We start from the raw sequence: 24,316 nt of genomic DNA, 5'->3' as shown, positions 1-24,316 counted from the left end.
CTGTATGTGCCCAGGCTCCCTCTCCCCTACACACCTCAAATAGCTTTGTCCTCTGTGCTTGTTCAAATAAAGTAATACTGGCTTTCCTTGCTGTCCAGGCAAATAGGAGAGAATCTGATTGTCCCTGGAGGAGTCAAGACCATAGAGGCTAATGGGCGCATGGTTATTCCTGGGGGAATAGATGTCAACACTTATCTACAAAAGCCCTACCAAGGGATGACTGCTGTTGATGACTTCTATCAAGGCACAAAAGCAGCGCTAGCAGGGGGCACCACCATGATCAGTGAGTACCAGCAGTGCTATCTCTTCCCATGCCAGGCTGAACCCTGTGTAGAATGTGTGGGGATAGCTACCAAAGGCTTCATTCTGATTTTCTGAAATCTTCTGCAATGGATCTTCAAAATTTTGGGCACTATGTTTGAGATCCATTCATCATTGTTACCCAGGGTTAGCCTGAAAATAAACCTACCCTCAGAACAAAACACCAGCGTGGGGAATTGTCTCTTGGCTTTTCCCCTGAAATACAGAACAAGCACTGAGGGATACTCTTGGGATTTTTGGAAAACAGTGTGGGAAGTGCTGTAAGTATATGGTGCAGAAAATCTGACAAAGATCTGTTCCCACCTATTGCCATTTCAAGGGCTTTGGAAATAACAAGATGCTTATTTATGACGATTTGGCAGGAGGAATTGAGGAAGCCCTTACCTGAGATGTCCTAGAGGAACATCTTTGTTGGTGAAAGAAAGGAGTGTTTCTAGTTGTTAAAGACCCTTCTTCTATCTACAGATGGTGGGACAAGATTTATCTCTTTCCTTCTGACCGTGACTTGACTTTGGCTAGATGTTGTAAGGCAATTTTTCAGGTGCCATAAATTGTCTTAGCTTCTTTGTGGAGAGGAGCTTCCCAGTGGAATTTTTTTTGGTGTTATCTGTTACCCATGTTCAGCAGCAAGCATCAGCTGAAAGACTCTTTGGCCATAGGCACAGAATGCACTGCTGTTCATTCCTTTTGCTAATAGTTTTTGTCAGTCTGTGTTTTTCAGTTGAGTATTCCTGTGCAGAGTTAGACTTGCAAATGGCACTGGTAAGCCCATCTTGATTTGTTTTCATACTGACTTTTGACCTAGCCCTGCGGAGACAGGTACCTGTGTGTAAGTAGTCATGTCTTTATGTCAGTGGATGGTGTGGCACCATTACAGGCAGAAAGCCTTGAGGCAGGGCAGAGGCAGGGCATTCAATGTACCCTGTAGTGTGACTGAGTGTTTGTGCACAGCGTCACCCCCATTCAAACCTTTGGCTGTATTCCCAGTTTTGGCTGCCGAGAAAACATTGAACATCTGCACTGATGTATTGGTAGGGCAGAGTGGGCCAGTTCAGTGCCTATGAGGCACTGGTTAAGTACTGTGCTTACTGTGAGGTAGAGGGAAATGGACACATCTGACAAGAAATACAGTGAAGTCCAGAACCTATGGTCTCTTATAAAGCAGTAAGGGGAAAGACAAATGTTTCCCAAACTGTGAGGTGTTTGGCTCTCCCTTTGTGTGTCTATTGATGCTGCACCAAGTAGGTTGCCAGACTTATCTTTAGTATAGACTTCACAAAGTCTTCTGCACCTGGGGCAGCAGGACCTGGCTGACACCCCAGAGGTACAGTCAGCTCACAGACTGCCTCCAAGGCTGCTGTTTTGGCTGAGATGCTGTAAGACTGCTCACTTTGGGGAAATCTGAACAGTATGCATACTGTCCTGCCAACAGACACTCAATCTCTTTTTCAGTTGATCATGTGCTTCCAGAACCTGGATCTAGTTTACTGACCTCCTTTGAGAAGTGGCATGAGGCAGCTGATACCAAATCCTGTTGTGATTATGCTCTCCATGTGGACATCACCAGCTGGTATGATGGGATTCGAGAAGAGCTGGAAGTACTTGTGCAAGACAAAGGTTAGTGAGTGAAATGTAGTAGCATTTTTTTTATTTATTTTAATGAAATATCATAAGGAGGTGAAATTTTGAAGTATTTTAATGAATGCATAGGCGCTGGTTATGCTGGCCAAGGTTCTTCACTACCTAGAACTTGTATTTTCACTTTCTGCTGTGTAAAATAGACCTAAAACTTCGTGCATATGTATATATATGATTTTCTCTAGTATAGACTTGGAAGATTAAGATGCTTACATAGTCATAAAGGAATGTATCACTTTATGCTTGCTTGTTTGTATATATGGAAATAGGCTCATACATTACATAGGTAAAGGCACAGTTAGGTACCTAATGAAAAATGCCCTGACTTTCTCAAGTGCTTCTCTGTAGTGGCTTTCCCTGAAGTTAGTAGAAGATACCTTGTTTCAACACTTTCAAAATAAAGGTCACTTATTTAGGAATCTAAGACACTTCTATGGGTGTGACTGTGTTCAATTAACCCACCTATTACCATGTCAGATGCTATAGGTAACCCTACCTGGACTCCAGCTACCAATTCAGAATAGCACAGATGAAATCTCTCCTAAATGCATTTCCACACATGCAGGCTCAATGTGGCAGTCTCATATATGGAGGGCATCTTTGTGGCACCAGATACCTCTGTGTGGGCAATAGGATCTAGCCTTCAGAAGATCCTAGTTTAGATCTTGTTCCTTGAAGTTTTGACTGACAGCATGTATTTTCTTTTCAGAATCATATATTTTCACATATTTTTCATTTTCTACTTTCCTTGAAAATGTATGTATGGATATTAATTAGGAAATATTTTCTGAAATGGCATGTGGTTTCCATGGACAAATCAGAATGACTCTTCTGTTGGGAAACCTAAGTGATATGTAAATGCAGCATCCTTTGTTGTGTAGAGCTAGTGTTGACTTAGATGTGAAAGGTTTTCTTTATAGAGAAATGTACTATCAGCTGTTTTCTGGGACGCCAGGAAAGTGCAGTCACCTGGGGGAGTTTATTCCATGTCACAGGATGCTAACAGTACATGCGCTGTATAACCAGATTTTAGGCAACAGAACACTTCCGTCAGCAAGGCTGCACATGATTGGAGAAAATGCAGCTGCTCTTACATAGGTCTCTAGTATAGGTGATTTTTACAAGGTGATGACATCTGTCAACACAGGTTGTGCTAAATCTGTGCTGTTTCCCTCCTGTCAGCATTAACATGAAGCTGCTGTTGTGCATTAGCTGACTGTACTCTCAGACAAAAATACCGTGCCTTGTTCCAAAGGTTGGATATTATTTCCCAGAGCTCCTGTACCACAGATGGCTCAGTGTTCCCAAATTTGCCCAAGGGTTTACATTAAAAGCCTGGTGCAGACAGATAGTTTAATAGTTTTCTCCAACTATTGAAATGTGAGTTTTCTATATAAATCTGACCTGCCTCTGAGTCATCAGGGGAAGCAGAAATCTGTTCATTGGTTCCTGAAGTGAGATTTATGATGGAGCCTTGGTGGCCTGTTCAGTGGTGAGAGCATGAGGAGGTCACCTTTGTTCTCATATATGTCTCAGGCAGGCAGTGTGAGTTACTCTCACGTGTTAGGAGACACAAGGTAAGGGCGAGTATGAATGCACAAGCACAATAGGAAATAATTCAGCACGGCAAGGGCTTTCAAATTAATGGGTAATATTTCCTGATAATTGGAAACATTTAAGCCAGCTGGTGCAAATAGACTTGATGTCAGTGGAGTGACCCTGGTTTTCATCAGCTGGGAATCTGGATTGAATTGGTTCTTGGCTGATTGTGGGTGAGTTAGCTGAGTGACAGGGCTCAGCTCATTGTGTTTCAGTGCTACATGTGCCTAATGCAATCAGCATGAGTAACAGGGGAGCTCACTGAGTGGCTGTTGAGGTGCCTTGTCATGAGGTGTAATTGAACAATTAATCACTTTTAAATAAATACAAAGCTAATTTAAAGAGACACGGGCTTTGGAAGGGCCTGAAGAATTTGTAGAGCCAAATATTGATGATAAACATTCAGGCTTGTAGCATTTCAGCAGCTATTTTGGGATTGAGCTTCTTCAGTATATGCAAAGGAGCAAGAGCCTGAAATTGCTGGTAGGGATGTCACTGGTTCGTTTGATTTTGTCACTGTTCAAAAAAAGCTGTATTCCTGCCTAAAATCTGGAGAGGATTCTGTTGAGTACCCCTAGTGTGAGAGCAAGTAGGACGTTAACAAGAATATAGTGTGTAACAGATGTTAAGCATTAAGGTCAATAGGCCACGGACCAGGGCTTTTGAAAAGCTGCATAATTCCAATGAGTAGGTCAAGAAACCAGGCCAGAGCGAGGAGTCTAATCTTGGATACCTGTATATGTAAATCTGTGTTATTTATTTTGGTATCTGGTATAGGTGCTCTCTTTGCAAGGCAGGATTGTTCACACCATCTCTCCTGTTAGCTGTAAAGGCAGCCCCTGACATGCTCTTCCACTGTGTGTGTACCTGGTGGCAGCTGAGGGTGTGGATGGGTGTTTACATGGGAGAATTCTGCTTCTGCACTGTGGTAAGGAGCAGGCTCAAGATCCTATGGGATCCCTACTGGGATCCCTTCTGCTCCCATTAATTTCAGGGAGAACATTAAATAGAGTGAGAGCAAAACTCAGTCATTTTATCAAGGTGAGAAGGCCTAAGAAGATACCCAGGCAATAAAAGAGAAAGGATGAAAATAAGTATTCTTGTGTCAGTCACTTCTGCCCACAGAGCTCAGAGGAATCTGCCTTACCTCCTGCAGGACTGTGATGAAGTGAATTACCTTTGGCTAGAGCCTGGTGGATGAGGGAGAGCCATAGGTAACCCAGCTCTTGGCTCACAGAAATGTGTGCAAGGCTCAGTCCCGTGCCATCACTGAGGCCGGTCGGCATGGCTTGGAGCAGGCCTGTGCTCCTTGCTCTGTGTGTGCATGGCACCCCCACAGAAAGTGGCTCCTGGGTGACATCTGACACGTGGGGTGGGTTAGAGGGGAGAAAATTGAGCTTTGCTCTAAGGCAGGTCAGGTGGGTGTGCTGGGTGCTGCTCTGAGCAGGCAGAGGGACATGGGGCTCAGGACATGAGGCTGCAAGCACTGGCCTCAGGGAAGGCCCAGCCAAGCTTAGGCTTTAAAATAAGAACATAGTGAGTACTTTGAAATTGTAATGAGGAATAGATGGAGGGATTACAGTTAGTAGAGGCTATAATGTGTTTTCTGAGAAGATGATAAACAGGAAAATAGGAAGAAAGGATGGGCTTACAGGCTGATAGGGTTCTACCTTTCAGGCTGGATTTGCTCAGCATGAAATCAAGGAGAGGCCAGCTCCTGCTTTGTGTTTCTCTCTGAGCTGCCTGGACTTAGCAGGAAGACATAATACCAGGGATCATTTCAAAAATCTTGCATGTATCCTGGGGTATTTTAGTCCTGTAATTGTAAATAAATTCTTTGTGTGTGTGTGTGTGAGCAGTCACGCCCTCTGCCTTAGGATGTGTTTGCTCATTCTAGACTCATGAAGGAGTTATATCTTCATCAGAGAGCTTTATTAATTTTGTGTAGACATGAATAACATGAACAGATCTCTTTCTTTTTCTTCTTGCCCCAGGAAGCACAGTTTTCATCACAGCCATTTTGAATTGTAACATACACAGCTTAAGTAGCTTAGAATTTACTTTTTTTTTAAACTAGAAAACTATGATACTGGTCCTTGGACCAAACTGGGGATCTTGCCAGTAGACTAAAGAGTAAGAGAAATATATACACTAATATGAATTCATATGTACAGAGATTATGAACAGAAGACATTTTTAAGTCTCATTCTGTAAGAATACAAAGCTGTGTAAATAACCAAATCCTTTAAATAAATAGCAACACATTTGGGGATTTGAATACAGGGGGGTTTTGACAATTGACACTCAACACTAGCATTTCTTCTGGATTTCCAAAATTTGAAACTGTTGTTTCTCCTGGCTTTTTATGATTGCCAGCAGAAATCATTCCATCTTTGGAAGGCAGGAGAGATGTGGTGAGCTGCTTATAAAACTGGTTTCAGGCTTTGTTTCCGTTCCTTCCCAGTGTCTACTATCAATTAAGCTTAGCACTTTGGAGTGTAAGGTCAAGAAAAAGCAAGTCTGTATGCACATTCAAATACACATATCCTACACCTCCTCACCACTTTGGGGGAACCTAACCAGAAGTTTTATCTACCAAAACGCACAGTTTAGATCAAGATGAAATATTTTCTTGATTAGCTAAGGAAGCCTAAAAAGAAAAACACTGATTCACAGAACCTTACATGAGTTTTTTTAAATTGCAGAAACTTTACATGCTTGCTTTAGTCGCCATTGCTTGTTTGTGATTTGGCTACAAGCAATCCTCTTTGCAGTGGTGGCTGGGTTACTCTGGGGATAAACACAGGCTACCCACAGCATCCAAAAAATTTCCCCAGAGAAGAGGGCATCCAGCCTTCTAGTCCTAGCAGCTGTAATGCAGTGGTGAAGCCATGCTTGATTTTTGGCAATCACTAGTGAAAAGCCTAGTCCAGACATACTCTATTACTTACTTTTCCTGAAGTTTTTGTTCAAATACAATTTAAGAATACGCTTACATGGCAACACCTTTGAATTTTGTCTTGGAACAGGTGTGAACTCTTTTCAAGTCTACATGGCGTACAAAGATCTCTACCAAATGTCCGACAGCCAGGTATTGCTCTGAATGCTTTTCATTGCTGCGATCTGTCCTCTCTTTTCTTGTCTCCCAACACTTCAAGAGTTGCTGAGGTTGAATCCCAGCTGGTCTGAGTGGCACTGGGAGAAATGTGCAGTGGTGGTATACTCCCTGGAGGGTCAGTGCTGAGCTGTGTGGAACACCTGCATGTGTTTCTTCAAGTGTATACATTCACCTTCTGTGGAGATCTTATGGTGTCTCCCAACATTGCAGCTACTCAGCTCTGCTCAGGATTTCACTCATTTTATTTTGCAGTAACCTTTCAAGGACTCTAGGTCAGAGAGGGAGAAAAAGATGGAGCACTCAAGGCAGTGGCAGTTCTGTGGTTTCAAGAGTTTCTTGGTTGCTGTAAGCAGCTAGATGGAGTTGGTCTTTGGGGGAGGTGGCCTTTTCTCATTAGGACTGGAGATAACAATGAGCTTGTTTGTCCAGAGCTCATTACAGATTCCAGACTCTTCAGCTTTCCCATTCATACATATCAGGCCACGGTAAATGGACAATGGCATCTGTTAGTAATAATAATGTTTGCTTATTCAGTTGATAAAATGTTTCTTTCTTACTTATTCCCAGAGCTACAGCTCTTGGTCTCTTAAATAACTGTTGTCACACCACCAATACATGTGGTTTTAATTGGAATTTTAGACATAATAATTTATAAATATTCTTTGAGAGGCAGTGCCTATTAAATTCAACTCCCTGTTGGAATTGCCAAGAGGAATACATCAAAATGTTTAATGTGTGGCTGGACTAATAGCATGTACCTTGTTTAAATATCTGTGTTGCAAGCTGTATATTGCAGCCCATTCAATGCTGCCTGAAGTGCCCTAGTGCAAAAGTAGATACTCATGAACCTTTGTCTTCCATATTTAATCTGTGTTTGAAAACTGGGCTCCCATGTTACTGAAGTCAGGTTTAAAAAAGGGACACATAAGATGAATACCTTTTGGGAAAGAAACTGTATTTCAGTAAATGTGTGCTCAGAAATTACCAGTAAAAACAAAATGATCAACTACTGCCCTTCTTTATGGATGGGTGTTGAATCTTAGAAAGCAATTAAAAAACCAAAGATGCTCTAGAGAAAATATTGCAACTTTTAATATCAGAATTAAAGATGTTACTGAAAGCTCAACAATGATGGCTCTAAGAAGAAGGTGCAAAATGTCTGCACTTCAGAAAAGAGATGTTCTCGCCATACTAAAGTGTCTGTAGTACATGGCAATAGTTCTATTTTGCATTTGCTAAAACTACAGAAAAGAGGGTCACTAAACTTAGCCCTGTGTGGGAGGGCATGGGGAGTGGCCCTGCAGTGCAGGGGCTGGGGCAGACTCTGTGTCCCAGGGATATCCAGCCCTGCTCAGGGTTGTTGACTCTGTCTTGGTGCAGCTGGTGTGTAGAGGGGTGGGTAAAGTCAACACCAATCAGTGGAGCTCCGATTCTGTGTAGAAAAGAGGTCATTTGCTGTTCACCAACATTATTACCAGCATTGAAGGTACAAAACTGAGGTGAAGAGAGAGGTCTGAGTGTAAAGTAATGTGTTTTCCTTATTCAGCAGTGTTTCCTTCTTTTACTACCTGCAGCTTTATGAAGCCTTTACCTTTCTAAAGAGTCTTGGAGCTGTTATCCTGGTTCATGCTGAAAATGGAGACTTGATAGCTCAGGTGAGTGAACCATAGTTTTTGTTTCACTTTGTGAGATGATAGGTGTAAGAGAGAAGTTGAATAGGCCAGTCAGAGAATGGGTAGGAAGAAGGCAGCTCCCTGGAAAGAGAAATTGAATCTGATGCCCTGCACACTACTGGTATAAAGCCTGGGATGAGAGAATGGGAGTCCTTTTGTGATAACTGGAGGAGCCATCCTTGAGATAGGGCAGTGATCCATGCAGCTTCTTGCCTTGACAGCAGGTGAGGGCTAGGTAGGGGGCCAGAAGAAAACAAGAAGGTTTCTTCTGAATCCAGCAGATAGAAGTGAAGCAGAAGATTGTAAAGCCTTGTTCACAGATTCTAGGTACAAAAGAGGATCTGAAAGCTTTGTACTAAAGTCTTCTGCTGCAGCTATCAGCATAAGCAACACACAGTGAGTTTGGAGCGGGTATTAAAGCTCACAGACCTATTTATTTTTGAGAATATTCTTATAAATCTCTGAAGTTTGAGAATAAGAACTACTGTGATCTTGTAGACATTTCAAAAATTTGTGTTCAAGTATCATCCATGCTCTTAGAAGATGTATCTCAGAACCAGGAAGCTGAGCTCAAGTTCAGAATGCTCCATTAAAGTGCTCTGAATCTCCCGTGCAGCCCTTGCCAAGTCAGGTGCCCTGGGAGCTGATGTCCCCCACTGGACTGTACCATGGCTCTGATCAGTGCTGTAACACATGGAAACATGGAAAGGAGGCAACCCAAGGACAGCAGCTGATAGTAAATCTCCCACTGGTCTTTCAGAGGCCAAGATTCTCCTCTAAAACAGAAAGGGCAGGTTTGGGTGGGTGTTGTTTTGACGCTACATTTGTGACAGATGAATCTTTGAAGGCTGTTGCAGAGGTGTCTCACTCCTCTGATCCCTCGTACGTGCATCGAGACCCTCTTAGGTCAGTGAGGCTCTGAGTGAGCCATCTGATTTATCTGCTGAGCTGCTTATCTGCTGGCTTATCTGCTAAGGACTGGGCTGCAGAGCTGACAAGGAAATTACAGCAGCTAAAGCTGTCTTTGAGATCTGGAAAAGGCAACCCACATTGTCTCACGTCTAAGGGAGAACCTCAAGGGAATGTCTGAGTTCTTGGGCAGTGTGTAAGAACCCTTGCCTTGGGTGTATTTTGTTTTTCCCTCTGTGGGAAAAACACATCTCAATCTGCCTGCTTAGAATTTACCCCCTTTGAGATCTGCCTTTCACTTTTAACTTTGAATTTGACCAAAATAACCACTGGAGTCAAAGGTTACTAGTAAGGAGTCAGCAGGCGCATACAGTGCATTTGTGTCCTAACCCCACTGAAACTAGGTGACAATCTTAATTTGAATTTAAGAGAGGAAAAAAGCTGATTTCTCATGAAGTTTAGCATGAATAAAAACTACTAAATACATAATTCATACTTTTAATACAACATAAAATATCCAGCAGAATTAAAATAACTAATAATAAGGATGATTAAGTCAGTATTACTGTAGTAAAGGCATAAAATAAAACAAATCAAACAAATAAAATAAAACAAATCATATGGCATCTGTGGTGTTTTGATATATTGCCCATTAAAATCAAGGCACACGCATGGTATTGCATTTTTGATAGAAATCTATTTCAGTTACATTTTTCTCTGAGCAGCCTTAATATACAGCCATTGAATATGAATGAACATTGAACAGAAAAATTATTATGAAAAGAGGAAGTAGTAAATAAATGTAAGTTATGTGATACATCAACATATTTGTTCACCATTGCCATGTTTCATAAAATCAGTCTTTCTCTATGCTTTTATTTAGAAGAATTATTTCGATAAGGAAAAGAAAGCTGCCTGCACATAGATTTTTTAGGAACATTCTGTTTGAAAATACAAATTTGATCTTGTCAAATAAATATTCTACTTAATTTGCACTATCCAGTTCTCTTACAGGGGGCAATTTATAATATGATCTGGTTTTATTACTTCCTTCAAGATGCAAATCTGTCTTACTTTGTGTATCTGTTCTGTACCAACTTGCTATTTTTTTACATGGTTGTAACTTCATTTTATTGCTGTATTTTAATTATCTGAAGTCTTTAACTGCAGTGTTCAGAACCTGTGCATTAACAATCCAGAACAGCTGTTTTTAAGAATACCTATGAAATCTTATGTTTTTCTAACCAAAATGTTCTTACACAATCAGAGTAATGCATTCCTGTTAATGCCTCTTCAGCCTTGATTGATTGCAGTGAAGGCTAAAGTATATATTAGTGTTAACTTTCTCAGTTTTATCGGGGTATGTTGGTAATGTGTGAGCTTTTCTCCCTCAGGGACCTGGGATCAGATATTTATTAGTTGACACTTTCAAATATGTTCAGTAACTTTATCCTGGTCTCTAGGGGACATTTGTCTGTGTCACAGAGCCATTACATCGTTGAGCTGGGCTCATTAGAGCCCCATGGGCAGGGCAGGCCAGGGCCAGAGGTACAGCAGCAGTTCTGGTCCCACTTCTGCACCACTGTCAGGCCTGGACCAACCTCAGATGAAGAGAGGTTGACCAGTTTCTGCAAAAATGGAAATTTATTCCAATAACCCTGCTTGGCCTTAAATTAAATGAAGCTTTTTGTCTATTTTGAAAAAAATTATCTCGCAGCTATGAAGCTGGATAGCACAGATTTTCTTTCTGACAAACCCCCATTGGTCCTGAGATGGGCTCTTTGATGAGGACACAGTGCCCTTGCAACTGGAGGGCACTGTTTTGTTTTATAAAAGCATAATTTTAGTGATTTACTGTGTAGGAAGAAAGCATTATAGAAAACTGAAAGTGTCAACAATGCTGAAAGTTTAAGAATGTCCTTTGTGGATTACAACCAGAGAGGAACTTGAGCAAGTAAATAGGGAATGGCAGGCTGGAAGTATCCATAATTACCATTGGTTGAAGCCCATTCCCTGGGCTAGTGTGGTGGTGTCGAGCAGGACTTTCTGGAGGGCAGAGGAGGTTTCTGATGGTGCAGCCCAATGGCTTGGGGCACAAATACTCTCAATCACACAACAGAGACCACTGCTGGCTGTGCTGGTATGGCATGGGACCAGTTTAGAGCCAGTGTTTTCAGTGTTCGGTGAGCTTTGCAGCTGACACTGAAAGGGGCAGTCAGATCATGTGGCTGTTCATCTCCCTGCAGATGCTGGGTGCACAGGTCTCATCCTGGAGATGGGCCAGCATTTATCTCTTACATTGCAGGAACAAAAGCGCATTCTGGAGATGGGAATCACCGGACCTGAGGGACATGCCCTGAGCAGGCCAGAAGAGGTAGGAGACTTTGTTCATTTTGTCATTTGTGGAATTATTTTGTCAAACATGTACTGTCAGAGCTTGGCTTCTGTATGTGCAGATGATGGATGGGTGCATCAGGGAATGCAGATGTCTGCTTCTCCCACTGTCTTTTCCAGTATTACTCAAAGTCTGAAAAGTCCAGATCCTTTCAACTTGTTTGTTTGGCTGAAAAGCCCTTTGGATGTTGCAGCAGGTGCATTCCCTTAGTCCAGTGTCCTTGTACACTCAGGAGTCTCAACTCCTGTTCCCCTGGACATGGGTGTCCATGTATTTTTTAAGCGTGATCTTTGTGTTTTGATTTGTGATGACAAAAAAATGGGCTTATCAAGCTAAAAATAAGCAGTGCAGCTTGAGGGTTAGTCCTCAGAGTAACTGCATTTATTAAAATGCTTTGGCTGAAAATCTCCTATAAGATGCATGTGCACATCTATACTGTGCATATGTATACACCCACATACAGATCTACTTCAATGCTGGCAGATATACTGGTGTCAGAAATGCAGGCTGTAGAGATGCAAATACATGAGAATGGAAAGATCCTGTGACACAGCTTGTTTTATGCAGCTCCCTTATGATAAAATCTAGGCTCTGGTGTGGATCATCTCAGGCATCTGGAAAGAATTTATTTAATGCCAAGGAAATGTGGAGACATGAGAATGTCCCCTAAAGTACACAGCTCAAATTGTTAATGGGATGTGGAGGGTGGTAGTAGGAAGTGACTGCTTTCCTAGAAGACTAAATAGACGACATCCTGGGGGTTTGAGGCTAAACTTGAAGAGATTGTTGTGGTTTGCAGATCTTTATTTAACTTCTCCCCAAGGCAAAAGGAATCAGCTTAATTGGTAACATTCTTCTATTGAATTGTTTATGTACTTTTTCATTTTGCTTTTCAACTTCTACTAAAATTGTTCTGAAAGGATTGAGTTGTTTCCTTTTAATGAGAGCAAGGGCCTAAGGAAAATCTGCATTTGCAGTTTCTAGAAAGGAATTTTGCTCAGCTGTAGTGCTGCAGTGCAGAGGCCATGCCTCCTTTCCTGCTCTCTAAAGATGCATTTGGGATTTCCAGAGCAAATGTTTGGATACAAGTCCTAGGATAAACTTAAACAAGAACTGAAACTGAAGCATTTAAGGAAAAATAATTTACAAAACTGTAAAGGATTAAGCCAGCCATGAGATTTTGGAAGATCTTTGCTCAACTTTTCTAGCGAAACTTTTGCACAGAAATTTCTGTGCCACTGAGCCACTATTTTCAGTTACAACAGGGTTTTTCATATTAAAATGCCAATACCATGAATCCATCTGGGAAGTATCTGGTATAAAACTGATGGCTGGGGAAAGGAGTCTCCAGAGCTGCTGGGAAACACTGCTCCTCCATCTGAAGATGCTTTCTTTGTGTGCCTACATCCCAGATGGCTCCCTGGGAGGAGACTGCTTTTACGCTTGCTGACAGAGGAGACTTACTGGGAACTGCTTCAAAGGCTTCTGTGGATTATGGGCTAAATTCAGTCCATAGTGCTGAAGTTGCTGTTTCAGAATTCTTTACATTCACTGTCACCATTATGTAAAGAATAGGGTAAGCTACCAAGGGGAGCTCAGAGGTTGTCTCCAAGCAGGGGCAGTTTTCTTGCTTTGTTCTCCCTTCAGCTGCAGGGTAGGAGTCTGAAACAGGAAGGTAAGGAGGAACTACATCAGCTGCTTGGATATGACCTCTCCTGGGGTGCAGGGAGCCAGGGAGCTATGTTTGTGCTGGGGCAACTGTACTCTGTTAGTGAGTACAGCCTGGCTGTGGTTACTACTAGTGCCAAGTGTTTGAGGTTGGGTTAGCTCCCTGTTTCCCAGCACTGTGTCTCTCTCCATGGAAAAAGCAGAATCAACCCCTGAAAAGTTGTTGCTGAGCAGCTAGAAATATGGCACAGTCCTACTGTTTTTTACTTCAGACTGCATTTGCAGTTAACTTTTCCCTCTTGTTTTGCTCAGCTTGAAGCAGAAGCAGTTTTCCGTGCCATCACAATTGCCAGTCGAATAAACTGCCCAGTGTACATCACCAAGGTGATGAGTAAGAGTGCAGCTGATATCATTGCACAGGCCAGGAAGAGAGGTAAGTGACTTTCTTTGCTCCCCCAAACTAGTTTTTTTTGTTGAATAGAACCTCAGTGAAATAACCTGTATGTCTTGACCCAAATGACAGGCTATAGGGAGAGGTTACCAAAGACTAAATATTGCAGACTAAATATTTATAGCTGGGAAGGATGAGGGAAAATCTTTTTGTGTTTTTAAGTTGAGAACCTCTCCCCACAAACTGTCCTCTTGAAGACTGAATTTGTAACTATTCTCTATTCTGTTTTCCCTTTAATTTTTCCCTTAGACTGTTACATCTCTGTTTTTGGGAGGGAGATACTTTATTCCTAATGGCACATCCTTCCATGCCAGTATTTCAGGTTGTCACCCTCTGAGATGTGGCTTGGGCAGTGACCCTGCTGTTACAGATGCTTGGAGCTTGCTCCTGGCCTTGCTACTGGATCTGACCGCCTCTGATGTGTACTGCAGGCTGGCCCTGCTTGCTGGGGCCATGGTGGGATCCAAGTTACAAACGCCCAAAAGGGCCTTGTGAATCTGAAGGCAGCTGCTTCCGATGCTGCGTTTACAAGTCAGGGCTGTTCTGCTGGTTGGGACTACAAAGCTCGTGAGCAATATGGAAAAGCCAAAGAGCAAATTATTGTCTTGATGTTTGTATTCTTGGAGACTTGGAGTGTGGTGCTGGGGACCATATGCTGCTATCTGCTGGTGCTGTGCCCAACCTGGGAGTAGTAAAAAGGCATCTGCCTGCTGAAGTGATCCACCACCAGTGCACTTGGAATTGGAGCAACAGAGAGAACATGGCTGTGATTAAAACAGTACAAATTAAAAGCGGGTCTGAACTGTCTCCTTCTGGATTAAAAAGAAAGATTTGTAAATAGGCTGATCAAAAGCATGTAGAGCTCAGAGAGACTCCTGATTAATTTTTTATCATACAGACAAAGCCAGGGCTGTTTAATTTCCTGGGAGCTGTGCTAGCCATGTAGAAATGCGTGAATTATACATGGCTGCATGCAGCAAGCAGTGTCATGTGCTGAAGAGAAGAGTGGGTTGTAATTAGTTCCTGTGTATCCTTGCTTTCTCCAAGGTCCCCTTGTTTTTGGAGAGCCGATCACTGCCAGCTTGGGGACAGATGGGACACATTACTGGAGCAAAAACTGGGCCAAGGCTGCAGCTTTTGTGACCTCACCACCTCTGAGCCCTGACCCTACTACTCCAGACCACTTAAATTCGCTCTTAGCATGGTAAGACTTCCATTTTTTTTTTACAGGATGGTGCAAAAGCCATATGGCATGAGGCATCTAGGGATCAGCCTGGTTTCCTTTAGACCAGTCTCATACATGAAACAGCAGAGAAGAGGCATAGAAAACCAGAGATAGTTATAGCCTTATGCTTAGGCTGTCAGTCAAGTGAGCAGTCATGCACATTCCAGTTGCTGGTTGGCGTGATAGAGAGGCAGTTGCTGGCTATTGAGAAATTAATTTTTTCTCTTTCTGCTTTTCAAGCGATTCCTAGTTGTACAACTAGATTTTCGGGACTTCTAACCAGCCCTCTCTCTAGTTTTCAGTTTTCTTTAGCTGAATTGTTGGTATATGATGGGATGGCACTGTCGCTGTCCAGCATAAGCAAAAGCCTGATGGATACATCCCCATCTTTGGGAACGGACTCAGTTTTAAGCCCCAGTCATATTTGACAAGCACAGCTCCTGAAATCAGGGCTATTACTGAATGCAGAGATACCTAGAACCATTAAAAATTCCTTGGTGCAATTTTTGTTGAAGTTGGTGCAGGCTCTCAGCTGTGAGTTCTGAAAATTGGCTTTTCCTAAATTAACTTGTGTTTGTAGCAGAGTTGTGTGGGCTTATCTCCTGCATATGGAAAAATTCTGACTTGGTAGTTTGCCTTCATCTGAGAGGGACCAAAATCATACATTCCTTGTGTCGAGTTCCTGCAGGCTTCTTATTTTAGCTTGCCTTGTGTCTTTATGGGGTCTGGGGTCCTCCAGCTGGAAGAAGGCAAGGTAGTACATGAAGAGCAGGTATGTCAGGAGAAAGAGGCCAGAGTGGATTACAAAGGAGACTGTGAAGGACTTAGGTGGAGACAGCTGGAGACTGAAGGCCATCTCTTGAGAGGATAGGGATATGAACTGACTGCCTTCAGGTTGGCAGGGAGAGTTTAATCACTAGGTAGGTGAAAGGAATGTGGACAGCAGAGGAAGAAGTGTCTTTCTCATGTAGAAAAGAAGGTATCAGCAGTGCCTTGCCAGAAACCCAGACTGTAAACCCATCTCTGAAAGTATTTCCTGCCTGTAGCCAACTGAGGGTCTTCCTTAGCTTAAGCAAAAGACCATCTACTCTGAAATGATGTAGAAATTCACAGCTGAAGCCCCACCAGGACAGATTGCTAGGGCTGGAGTGAGGACCTCAACATTCATATCCTTACTTACCTTCATGTGGTGGCACCCACCTCACCTCCTGCTTCCCCTTTCTGAGGTTTACAATGCCCTAGACAGAGCAGTGAAATTTGAACCTTGCAAGTGATCATCTTTAGAGCAGCTGCCTGGGAGGTGGGTGGGCACACACAAATGACAGAAAGATGCCATCAGTCAGTGCCACATCTCCCCTTGCACACGATGGATCAGTCTGTGCAGCCACCCAGGGTTTAACTCACATGCTCTAAAGATGATGCTGCAGTTGAGCTCTGAGTTACATGTGGTTCTGGTAAAAATACTCAGCAGTTCTCTTCTGACAGTCTGAAGGCAAAAATATTTTTTCCATAACTGAGCTTTTTGTTCCAAATAAGGACTCAGAAAAAAAATTGTTTCCTTGGTCTAATTCATCACTATCAGCACTGTAAAGGGTGAAGCTCCCTGTGTGAGAGTAAGGCTCTTAGCTGGCACATGTAAATGTGTATCAAAATGTTTGACTCCTTACTCTGTTACACTCACTTCTGTTAGAGTGACTTTGTAGAAGAGAGTCCCAAAATAATAGTATGTGGGTCAAAGCACATTAGCTAAAATAGCAAGAACATTTTTAGAAATGGAATCCAAATAATGACTTTTTTAAACTAACATCACAAAGACAAACTCAGGACTTACAGAGGTTTTCATTTTTCTCCAAGCATTCAAAAATGGCTTTTTTTTTTCCTAGTGGTTTAAAGTCCTAGATCTTAAATGACAGCAGCTTAGCCTGCTTTCAGTTTTAATACTTCAAATCTATACTGTGAAACTAAAAAGAATTGTATATATTATCAGTCTGCTCTGCATTCATGGGGAATTTTATGCAAGGATGATGTTAAAGACAGTATTTCACATTTCTATTACACTGTTGATTTGGATACCAATATTTTACATTCATTAAAAAATCCCTCCAACATCCTTCCTTTGCAAGCATGCAGCATACTGCTTGTGCTCTTTTCCACAGAAAGCATTGATTTTCCACTGAAAAGCTGAATGTGTAAAACCCCTTCATGTCTCATGGGATTTGCAGATTGAATTTGCCTCATGAGATTAGGTCCTTGTGTCATCTGTGGGCCATGCCCTTGAGTTAGCTTTGATCTTGTATGGTGTGCTGCTGCATTACTGCAGCTGTGATGTGCCACTGCTGTGAACCAGAGATGTGAGATCTTGGTGCTACACAGAAGATGTCATGAAAGCCTTGTTTAAGGGGAAGAATAGGAAGACAAGTTATGGATCTGGCATTTAGTTCATGATGATCCCTTCTTGTCTCTCAGTTTTTTAATTGATGCTTTTCCCCAATTTGACAGTAGAGTGTGTTCAGACTGTAGGAGTGCCCATGGGTCAGCCAGGGATGGGAAGCTCTCAAGTGACACACTTCAGTTTTGGAAGTCTTCCATTGATTTGACTGGGGAGTGCAGTTCATGTCAATAATGTCATTACATGTCAGAGGAGAGGAATATGGAGGTAAGAAAGAAAGCCCTTTGTATCTTTCAGTGTAGGAATTTGTAGTGCGGCGGTAGAAGCACAGCATAAGCTCAGAGAAGTGGGCAGGGTTACAGGGCCTGGCTGTGACAGGTTTTCATGGTTATATCAGTGTGTGGAAGCTTTGCTGATTAGAAGAGCATCAAAAAGTAAGAAATGGCATTGCAGCCTTCTGACTTTATTGTTGTTAATATAAATCAACACTTAACTGATGAAATTGGCTTAATCCTGTGGAGTAACCAGGCAGTCATTAATAATCAGGTGCGGATAAAGCATAGCAGCCTTTTCTGTACTGAATTCATGGGCTTGGCTTCTGCTAAAAACTGGATGGATGGCTTGTGAGTGTGGTGAAGAACCAGCAAAGAGGCCAAGGACTCTTCTCTGTCAGCAATCATTAGGGCTGGCAGCCTAGAAAATGGCATTAGAATTACTCATGTGTGACACTTTTTCTTCTGTACTTGGCTGTTTGTTAGTTTGTTGGATCTAGGTTAGAGGACCAGAATCATTCAGTTGTTTCAGAGGTAGAATTTACGTTATCAGTTAAAGAAAAGGATGACAGGCTCTTGGGGACTTACGGAGTGATTCAAGAGAAATCATAGTGAGTTCTAATGTGCTTGCCTCAAGCAAGCTTAATCAAGAGCTAAAAATATCATGTTTCCTGTGGATATTAGAGAACCTTCTTTTTTGTCTTTCTATTTTTGTAATATTCTGTATATTGATTATGTTCTTCCTCCTTATTTCCGTGAGCAGCTGTGATCCAGTTCTGCTCTCTGGCAAAAAAATTCTTTTCTAGGTCAAAAAACCCAACCTCTCAAATAAAAGCATTATAAATGGTAGCTCTTTTTGCATTTTTCTCCATGCCTTTTTCTGTGTAAGGCCCTTAAGTTAGATTAATCCAGACCATGTGTTTGACTTGCACCACCTTTTGTTGTTTAATTAGAAAACTACCTGATAATTTTTTTTTTATTTTCTTGGATCTGTTTTGGAAGGTCAGATGAGAAGTATTCATGTAAGTTTTGCACGAAAAATATATGTGCAGCAGAGAAACGCAGGGGAACACATTTGAAGCTCAAGGCTTTGCACTGTGAAATTTGCTATTATTTTTTAATGTGGTTGTGAATCAATTTATCTTGAGAGTGGCAGACATTTCATACAAGCTTCCTATCATTCCCTTAATCCTGGAGTAATCCTTTGTCCTGGTTAGTGGGCTTTTGCCTGATCTCTGTCGATAAGCAGCCTGGAACCGGAGGGGGCTGTAATCCGGGAGTTCAGGGTGCTCCCGGGGGAAAGTGGAGATGTCCAGTGCCATTGTTACTCTCAGTGATCTGTAGCCAGCACAGAAAGGCTGCTGGCATGATTTACAGCCTGTGCCATCTTGAAAGGCTTGAAAGGTCCATTCACAGCCTGTCTGAGACCAAGGTCACCTTGGTGATGCCTGGTCTAAACCTTCTGTGTGTTAACTCCACAGTGGGGACCTGCAGGTGACGGGAAGTGGACATTGCCCCTATAGCACTGCCCAGAAAGCCATTGGAAAGGACAACTTCACTATGATTCCCGAAGGGGTCAATGGAATTGAGGAAAGGATGACTGTTGTCTGGGACAAAGCTGTAGTAAGTAATAACTTACTTTTATAGACTAAAAGGAAATTGAGTGTTGGCTGAATAATGAAAGCCAGGAGACTCTTGGCCATTGCTTAAGTGACTTTCTGATATATTTCTGAGAATTCCCTGAGAGAATACTACTGTGAGGTGAATTGCTTATTTCAAAAACCTCTTCCAATTTTTGAAATTCAGGGCTGTGTTTCAATTCTGACACTGCAATAGTATTGTGTTGTATTAGACCTGAGGCTTCCCAGATTCCATTGCTCTATTTTCCGTTTGTGTCAGAGCGTATTCTTCTGAGAGCTGTGTTATCTGGAGCAATTTAATGCTTTTGAAGTGGACCTCATATAAACGTGATGAACGGATTGTTTGAATTTGGGAAGTGTCTCATCATTTTTGAAAAATTACAAATGGATGGCAGCCGAGCCTGAGGCTAAATGATGAAATGCTTTGAAGGAGAGCGCTGCACGTAATTCATACTGGCATACTTTGCAGTGGAGTGCCGGTGTAAGTCAGGAATTTTTTGATGGTTCCATGGATTCTAATATATAATGATATTCTCCCTCTGTTCCCTCCATGTGCACACCCTGCACACTCACACACACTTGCTGCATTGTGCTCGAATGTACATGGCAGACTGGGAAGTGGCAGTATTTACAGTGCTCTGATGAACACTTCTCCCAGATTGTATTTCGTAATCACTTTATTCAGGAGCAGCTATTGAGATTCCAGGCACAGAAGCAGCTTCAGATACCTGCCATGCAGGAGCAAAGCAGGGAAGCAAGCAAGGCACAGCCAACTGCTGATATTTTTCTTTTGTTACTCCCTCAATGGGAAGGAACTGCAGGAAGGGCTGCAACACAGGGTTTACACAGGTGGTAATATTCAGTCCTGCACCACTGAGTGTAAAGTGTAAAGCAGTGTATAGCTTATACTTTACAAACCTTATATTTTATCAGGCAGAAGATAAGTGTTTATTTAATATTAAAAGGTTTGGCACTGTTGTTTTTCCTTAGAACATTGTTCTTGATCATTGCCAGCGAAGACTCCAAAATACTGTACTGAGAAGTCAAAATGCTGTTCAGTACAGTGCAATTACCATCACTGACTATATGCCAAGTTCTATTGGTGATGATATTTCTCCAGGGAAGGACTTTATAATTGGTTGTATTACTTAGATATATAGATCTGACAATAATGATAATAGAATTGACTTAATTTGTAAGAATTGTTCCCAAATGTATTGGAATCTTGACCTTTTGCTACATCATGTAACACTTTTATATAAAAGTTTGTCTGATTTAAAATTGCTTAAATATTTAAATAGAAATTAGTAGTAGCAACAAAACACTTAGGCCTTAGTGTTTAGAGATAAGGATCCCAGACAGCTGAACACCTTGGTGGTATCACATGCACTACGGTTTCATTGGATGTCCTTTGCAATGCCTGGAGTAACACACACATTTATTTGAAAGTATCGAGTAAAGAGCCATATATAAAGTCGTGTGTGATACAATCTCTGTTTCATGCAACATCACCATATCTATAAAGGGTTGCCTTCCGCTATCTCCCTGACCTTTCTGCACTCTGAATAGTAAATCCTCATTTCATAAGCATGTTTTGCTCATATCACTTTGTTTTTTAGGCCACTGGCAAGATGGACGAGAGCCAGTTTGTAGCTGTCACCAGCACCAATGCTGCCAAAATCTTTAATCTGTATCCAAGAAAAGGCCGGATTGCTGTAGGATCTGATGCTGATGTTGTTATTTGGGACCCTGATAAGGTGAAGACTATAACAGCCAAAAGCCATAAATCGGTAAGGAGAAAATGAAAACCAGAAAGAAAAAAGAAATGTCACTGTTGTTTTTCAGCTGTTAACCTAAATTGTGTGGGCACCAATACCACAGGATACTGAGGAGTGGGGTAACTGCCTCCTCCTGTTCTGAAATAGGTAAATGTTTCAGCACAGGAGAGTACTGAAGTCCTGTGTTGGAAGCATTGTAATCAGGAAGGATTTATTTTCTCTCTGCACATACCCTTCCACTATTTATTTTTTGCATGCTTGTGGCACACCTATAAACAGGTGTGAATCAGCAGCACTGCAGCTGAGGTTAATAAGGCTGTGAGGATAAATTTAAAACCAGCTTATTTTTTTTTCTTAGCTAATAAGCATGAAATTATAAATTTCATTATTAAATTAACAGTATTCTAAACTATGACAAATCATTAAATGTTTTAATAATACAGCTCTAATCACCTTCATGGATGGAATTTTCTGTTTAATTCCAGAGCTTTGCCACATATTTCTTTGTCCTCAGTGCAGAGTACCAGTGACTGACAGTTGCTTTCATTTTGACTCTGATAGGTTTTATCTTACGTACTGGCTATCCCAAAGTTCTTATCTTACTGTTTAGTGCTTTGCCCCTTTGTATTGGGGAATTCTTCCAAAAGTTTTACTGAAAATTGCATTTTTATATTAAAAAGATAAAAACACTTATAAACTTTTAAAAAGTTAATTTGGGTGATTCAATTTCTATTTCTCTGTCTTGGGATCTCTTTGTATTTTCAAGAAATCACCTGCCCTGTCATTCCCATTTAGATTCAGATGTTCCTGGGGTTTTCTGGGCTTTTTCAGACAGAAATACATGTGCTGGCCTCTGTGAAATTTGCTTACAAAGTCACAGCAGATGCACAGTGGGACCACATCCTCTGGGTATCCAGCAGCTGAGTCACAATTTTCCTTCATATTAGGGCTAGCATTCTTCTAAATGCTCTGGTTAGATACAGCAAATTTTCAAAAACAAGTGAAGTCCTTGATGGAAGATGAAAGATGGAAAGGAAATGTCTCATCCAGGAAAGTCTGATGGGAAAGATCCTTTAAAATAATTTCATATCAAAATGCATTGCTTTTCCTTCATAAAAAACACTTTTATACACTTCTTAATGGCAGTTGCCTAAACCTATGACTATAAATGTACATATTATAAGTACTAATGGAAAGAGGTTTTGCAGTGAATATGTTGGTTGGTCCTCAGGCCATTGAGTACAACATCTTTGAAGGAATGGAGTGCCATGGTGCCCCTCTTGTGGTCATAAGCCAAGGAAAGATTGTGTTTGAAGATGGAAATCTGCATGTAAATAAGGGAATGGGCCGCTTCATCCCTCGCAAACCTTTCCCTGAATATCTTTACCAGCGCATCAAAATCAGGAACAAGGTAATGTCTGATCCTATTTAATCTTCTTTGTAGACAAACCCTCTTGGAAACACAGTAGGATCTCTGCTTTTTGATATTGTTGTGCTGTTATGAATCCATATCAGATGGACTATATGTGACGTGCTCAAAAGATGACCACAAAACTGGTTGCAATTGTGAACTCATCTAACTTAGCATTAACACCGTGAGTTTCAGCAGGTAGAACATAAAATTGCCAGTTGGCATAATTGCCTTATGTCCAGCAATGCCTTATGTCAAGTCTTTGGAGGAGAGGTGGAAAAGTGATAGAATTTACTTTCAGTTAAAGTTCTGGAAAAGAGAAATCCTCTTGTAAACAAGGGAGGGTTACGCAGAATAAAACCAGAATTTTAAATTGCATACTGAACTGCTATGCTGCAGAGAAGTAAAGTGTGTCAGCCAGAGATTCTCATTATATTGTGCATTTCTGAACTGTTGTTAGTGCACTTGCTGGACTGGGTATTAGCAGCATTAATGACTTAGAAAACTTTTCTCTTTTGTTTAATAAAAAGCTTAGGAAATGACCAAGATTAAGACTAGGCCACCTCTGGTTTTGAATTTTATCAGTGCTTATGTGTTGAAAACCAATTGGCTGGACACAACAATTTGGAGTTGTTTGGAAATTGCTTCTTGTCACTGAGCAGGAAAGTCACTGTGTGAGCACAGGTAATGAGAAGAATTGAATAAACCTCATATTTTCTTCAACTAAGCATACATACCGTAGACTGTGATACTGGCAGCTGAAATTAAGCCTACAAGCAGGTTGATATCTTTTATCTTTCATCATTTATTACACAAATTCTATCAAGCTGCAGAAGAAAGGCCTGCACTTCTTAGAAGAAAAGGTATTGTAAAAAGCAAATGCACCTGCAAAAATTTTGCAAAATGCCTATCAGTATTGCATTTTTTTACATTATCCATATAGACAATATCGGCCTTCACACTTACTAATTTAGGCTTCAGTGCTTGGGAGTGCGACATAAATTAGTGACACAGTCATCAAAATAGTGAAACCAGCAAGTTAGAAACAAATGTCACAGATTAGTGTCTTACAGCAGGAGTTTGAACAAAATTACCTGGGCTAAGTAACCTGTGTCTTGCAAGTGGATCTAGATTTTGGGAGACCTTTGATCCTTGGGCAAGGTCTGCAGACAAAGGGAGTGATATTTTTGCTCCTGCAGCTCCCTCTGCTGCCTGCCGAGAGGGAGAGCAGATTCATGCCTGCATTTCCCACTGTCAAGTTTTATCCACTGGAAATATTTAGAAAAATCCCTTGATGGTTTTATCAGCTGCTGTATGAACATGCCAGTGCACAACAGAGGAATATGGAAAAACTTGTCAATCAAGGTACTGCAAAACTGAACTGGCCCAAGTTGGCAGTATAAACTCATCCCTGGAGCAGGGATAGCAGTTAAATTCATGCCTTTGTGGGTCCCTGGAAGATGGATTCATTGCAGTGATTGGCAGCTGCTCTCTTCTGGGCATTAGTTTTGGCTCAGCCTGAAAGACGGTGGCTCTTCTGTGCCTGATGTCCCTGTCATCAAAAGAAAGGAAAATGCACTGGTTGCTTTGAGAGCTGGATCAAACCCTTGTGAATAGTGTCTTTCTATAAAGAATTTTAATTTCACTTTTAACCTGTTGGGGAAATTTATCTGAAATCATAATCTTGCAAGACACAGATTTCTGATCTTTTTGATGAACTTTGCATTCTGCAATTCAATGGCTTCAGGCTTTTTCTAAAAACTGGAACTTTTCTTATTAAAATATTGTTTCCTAGATTCCTATGATTTTAAGGCCAGTGAATTTATCTT

At 41.5% G+C, this 24,316-nt stretch overlaps 1 protein-coding gene across 2 annotated transcripts in view; it reads left to right on the top strand.

The window, feature by feature from the left end:
- The window catches only part of CRMP1 (collapsin response mediator protein 1), a 49,603-nt gene that overhangs the window by 21,830 nt on the left and 3,457 nt on the right, over positions 1-24,316 (top strand). For both annotated transcript variants that reach the window (XM_058837753.1, XM_058837754.1), the window contains exons 3-12: positions 99-283; positions 1,774-1,938; positions 6,588-6,649; positions 8,251-8,331; positions 11,564-11,632; positions 13,634-13,754; positions 14,820-14,976; positions 19,140-19,281; positions 20,918-21,088; positions 22,308-22,487. In XM_058837753.1, the coding sequence (XP_058693736.1) occupies positions 99-283; positions 1,774-1,938; positions 6,588-6,649; positions 8,251-8,331; positions 11,564-11,632; positions 13,634-13,754; positions 14,820-14,976; positions 19,140-19,281; positions 20,918-21,088; positions 22,308-22,487 (1,333 nt within the window). The remainder of the gene's footprint in view (positions 1-98; positions 284-1,773; positions 1,939-6,587; positions 6,650-8,250; positions 8,332-11,563; positions 11,633-13,633; positions 13,755-14,819; positions 14,977-19,139; positions 19,282-20,917; positions 21,089-22,307; positions 22,488-24,316) is intronic.

The sequence above is a fragment of the Poecile atricapillus genome, chromosome 4 (assembly GCF_030490865.1).
Source record: "Poecile atricapillus isolate bPoeAtr1 chromosome 4, bPoeAtr1.hap1, whole genome shotgun sequence".
NCBI lineage: Eukaryota > Metazoa > Chordata > Aves > Passeriformes > Paridae > Poecile > Poecile atricapillus.
This window is presented reverse-complemented; position numbering and strand designations above follow the sequence as displayed.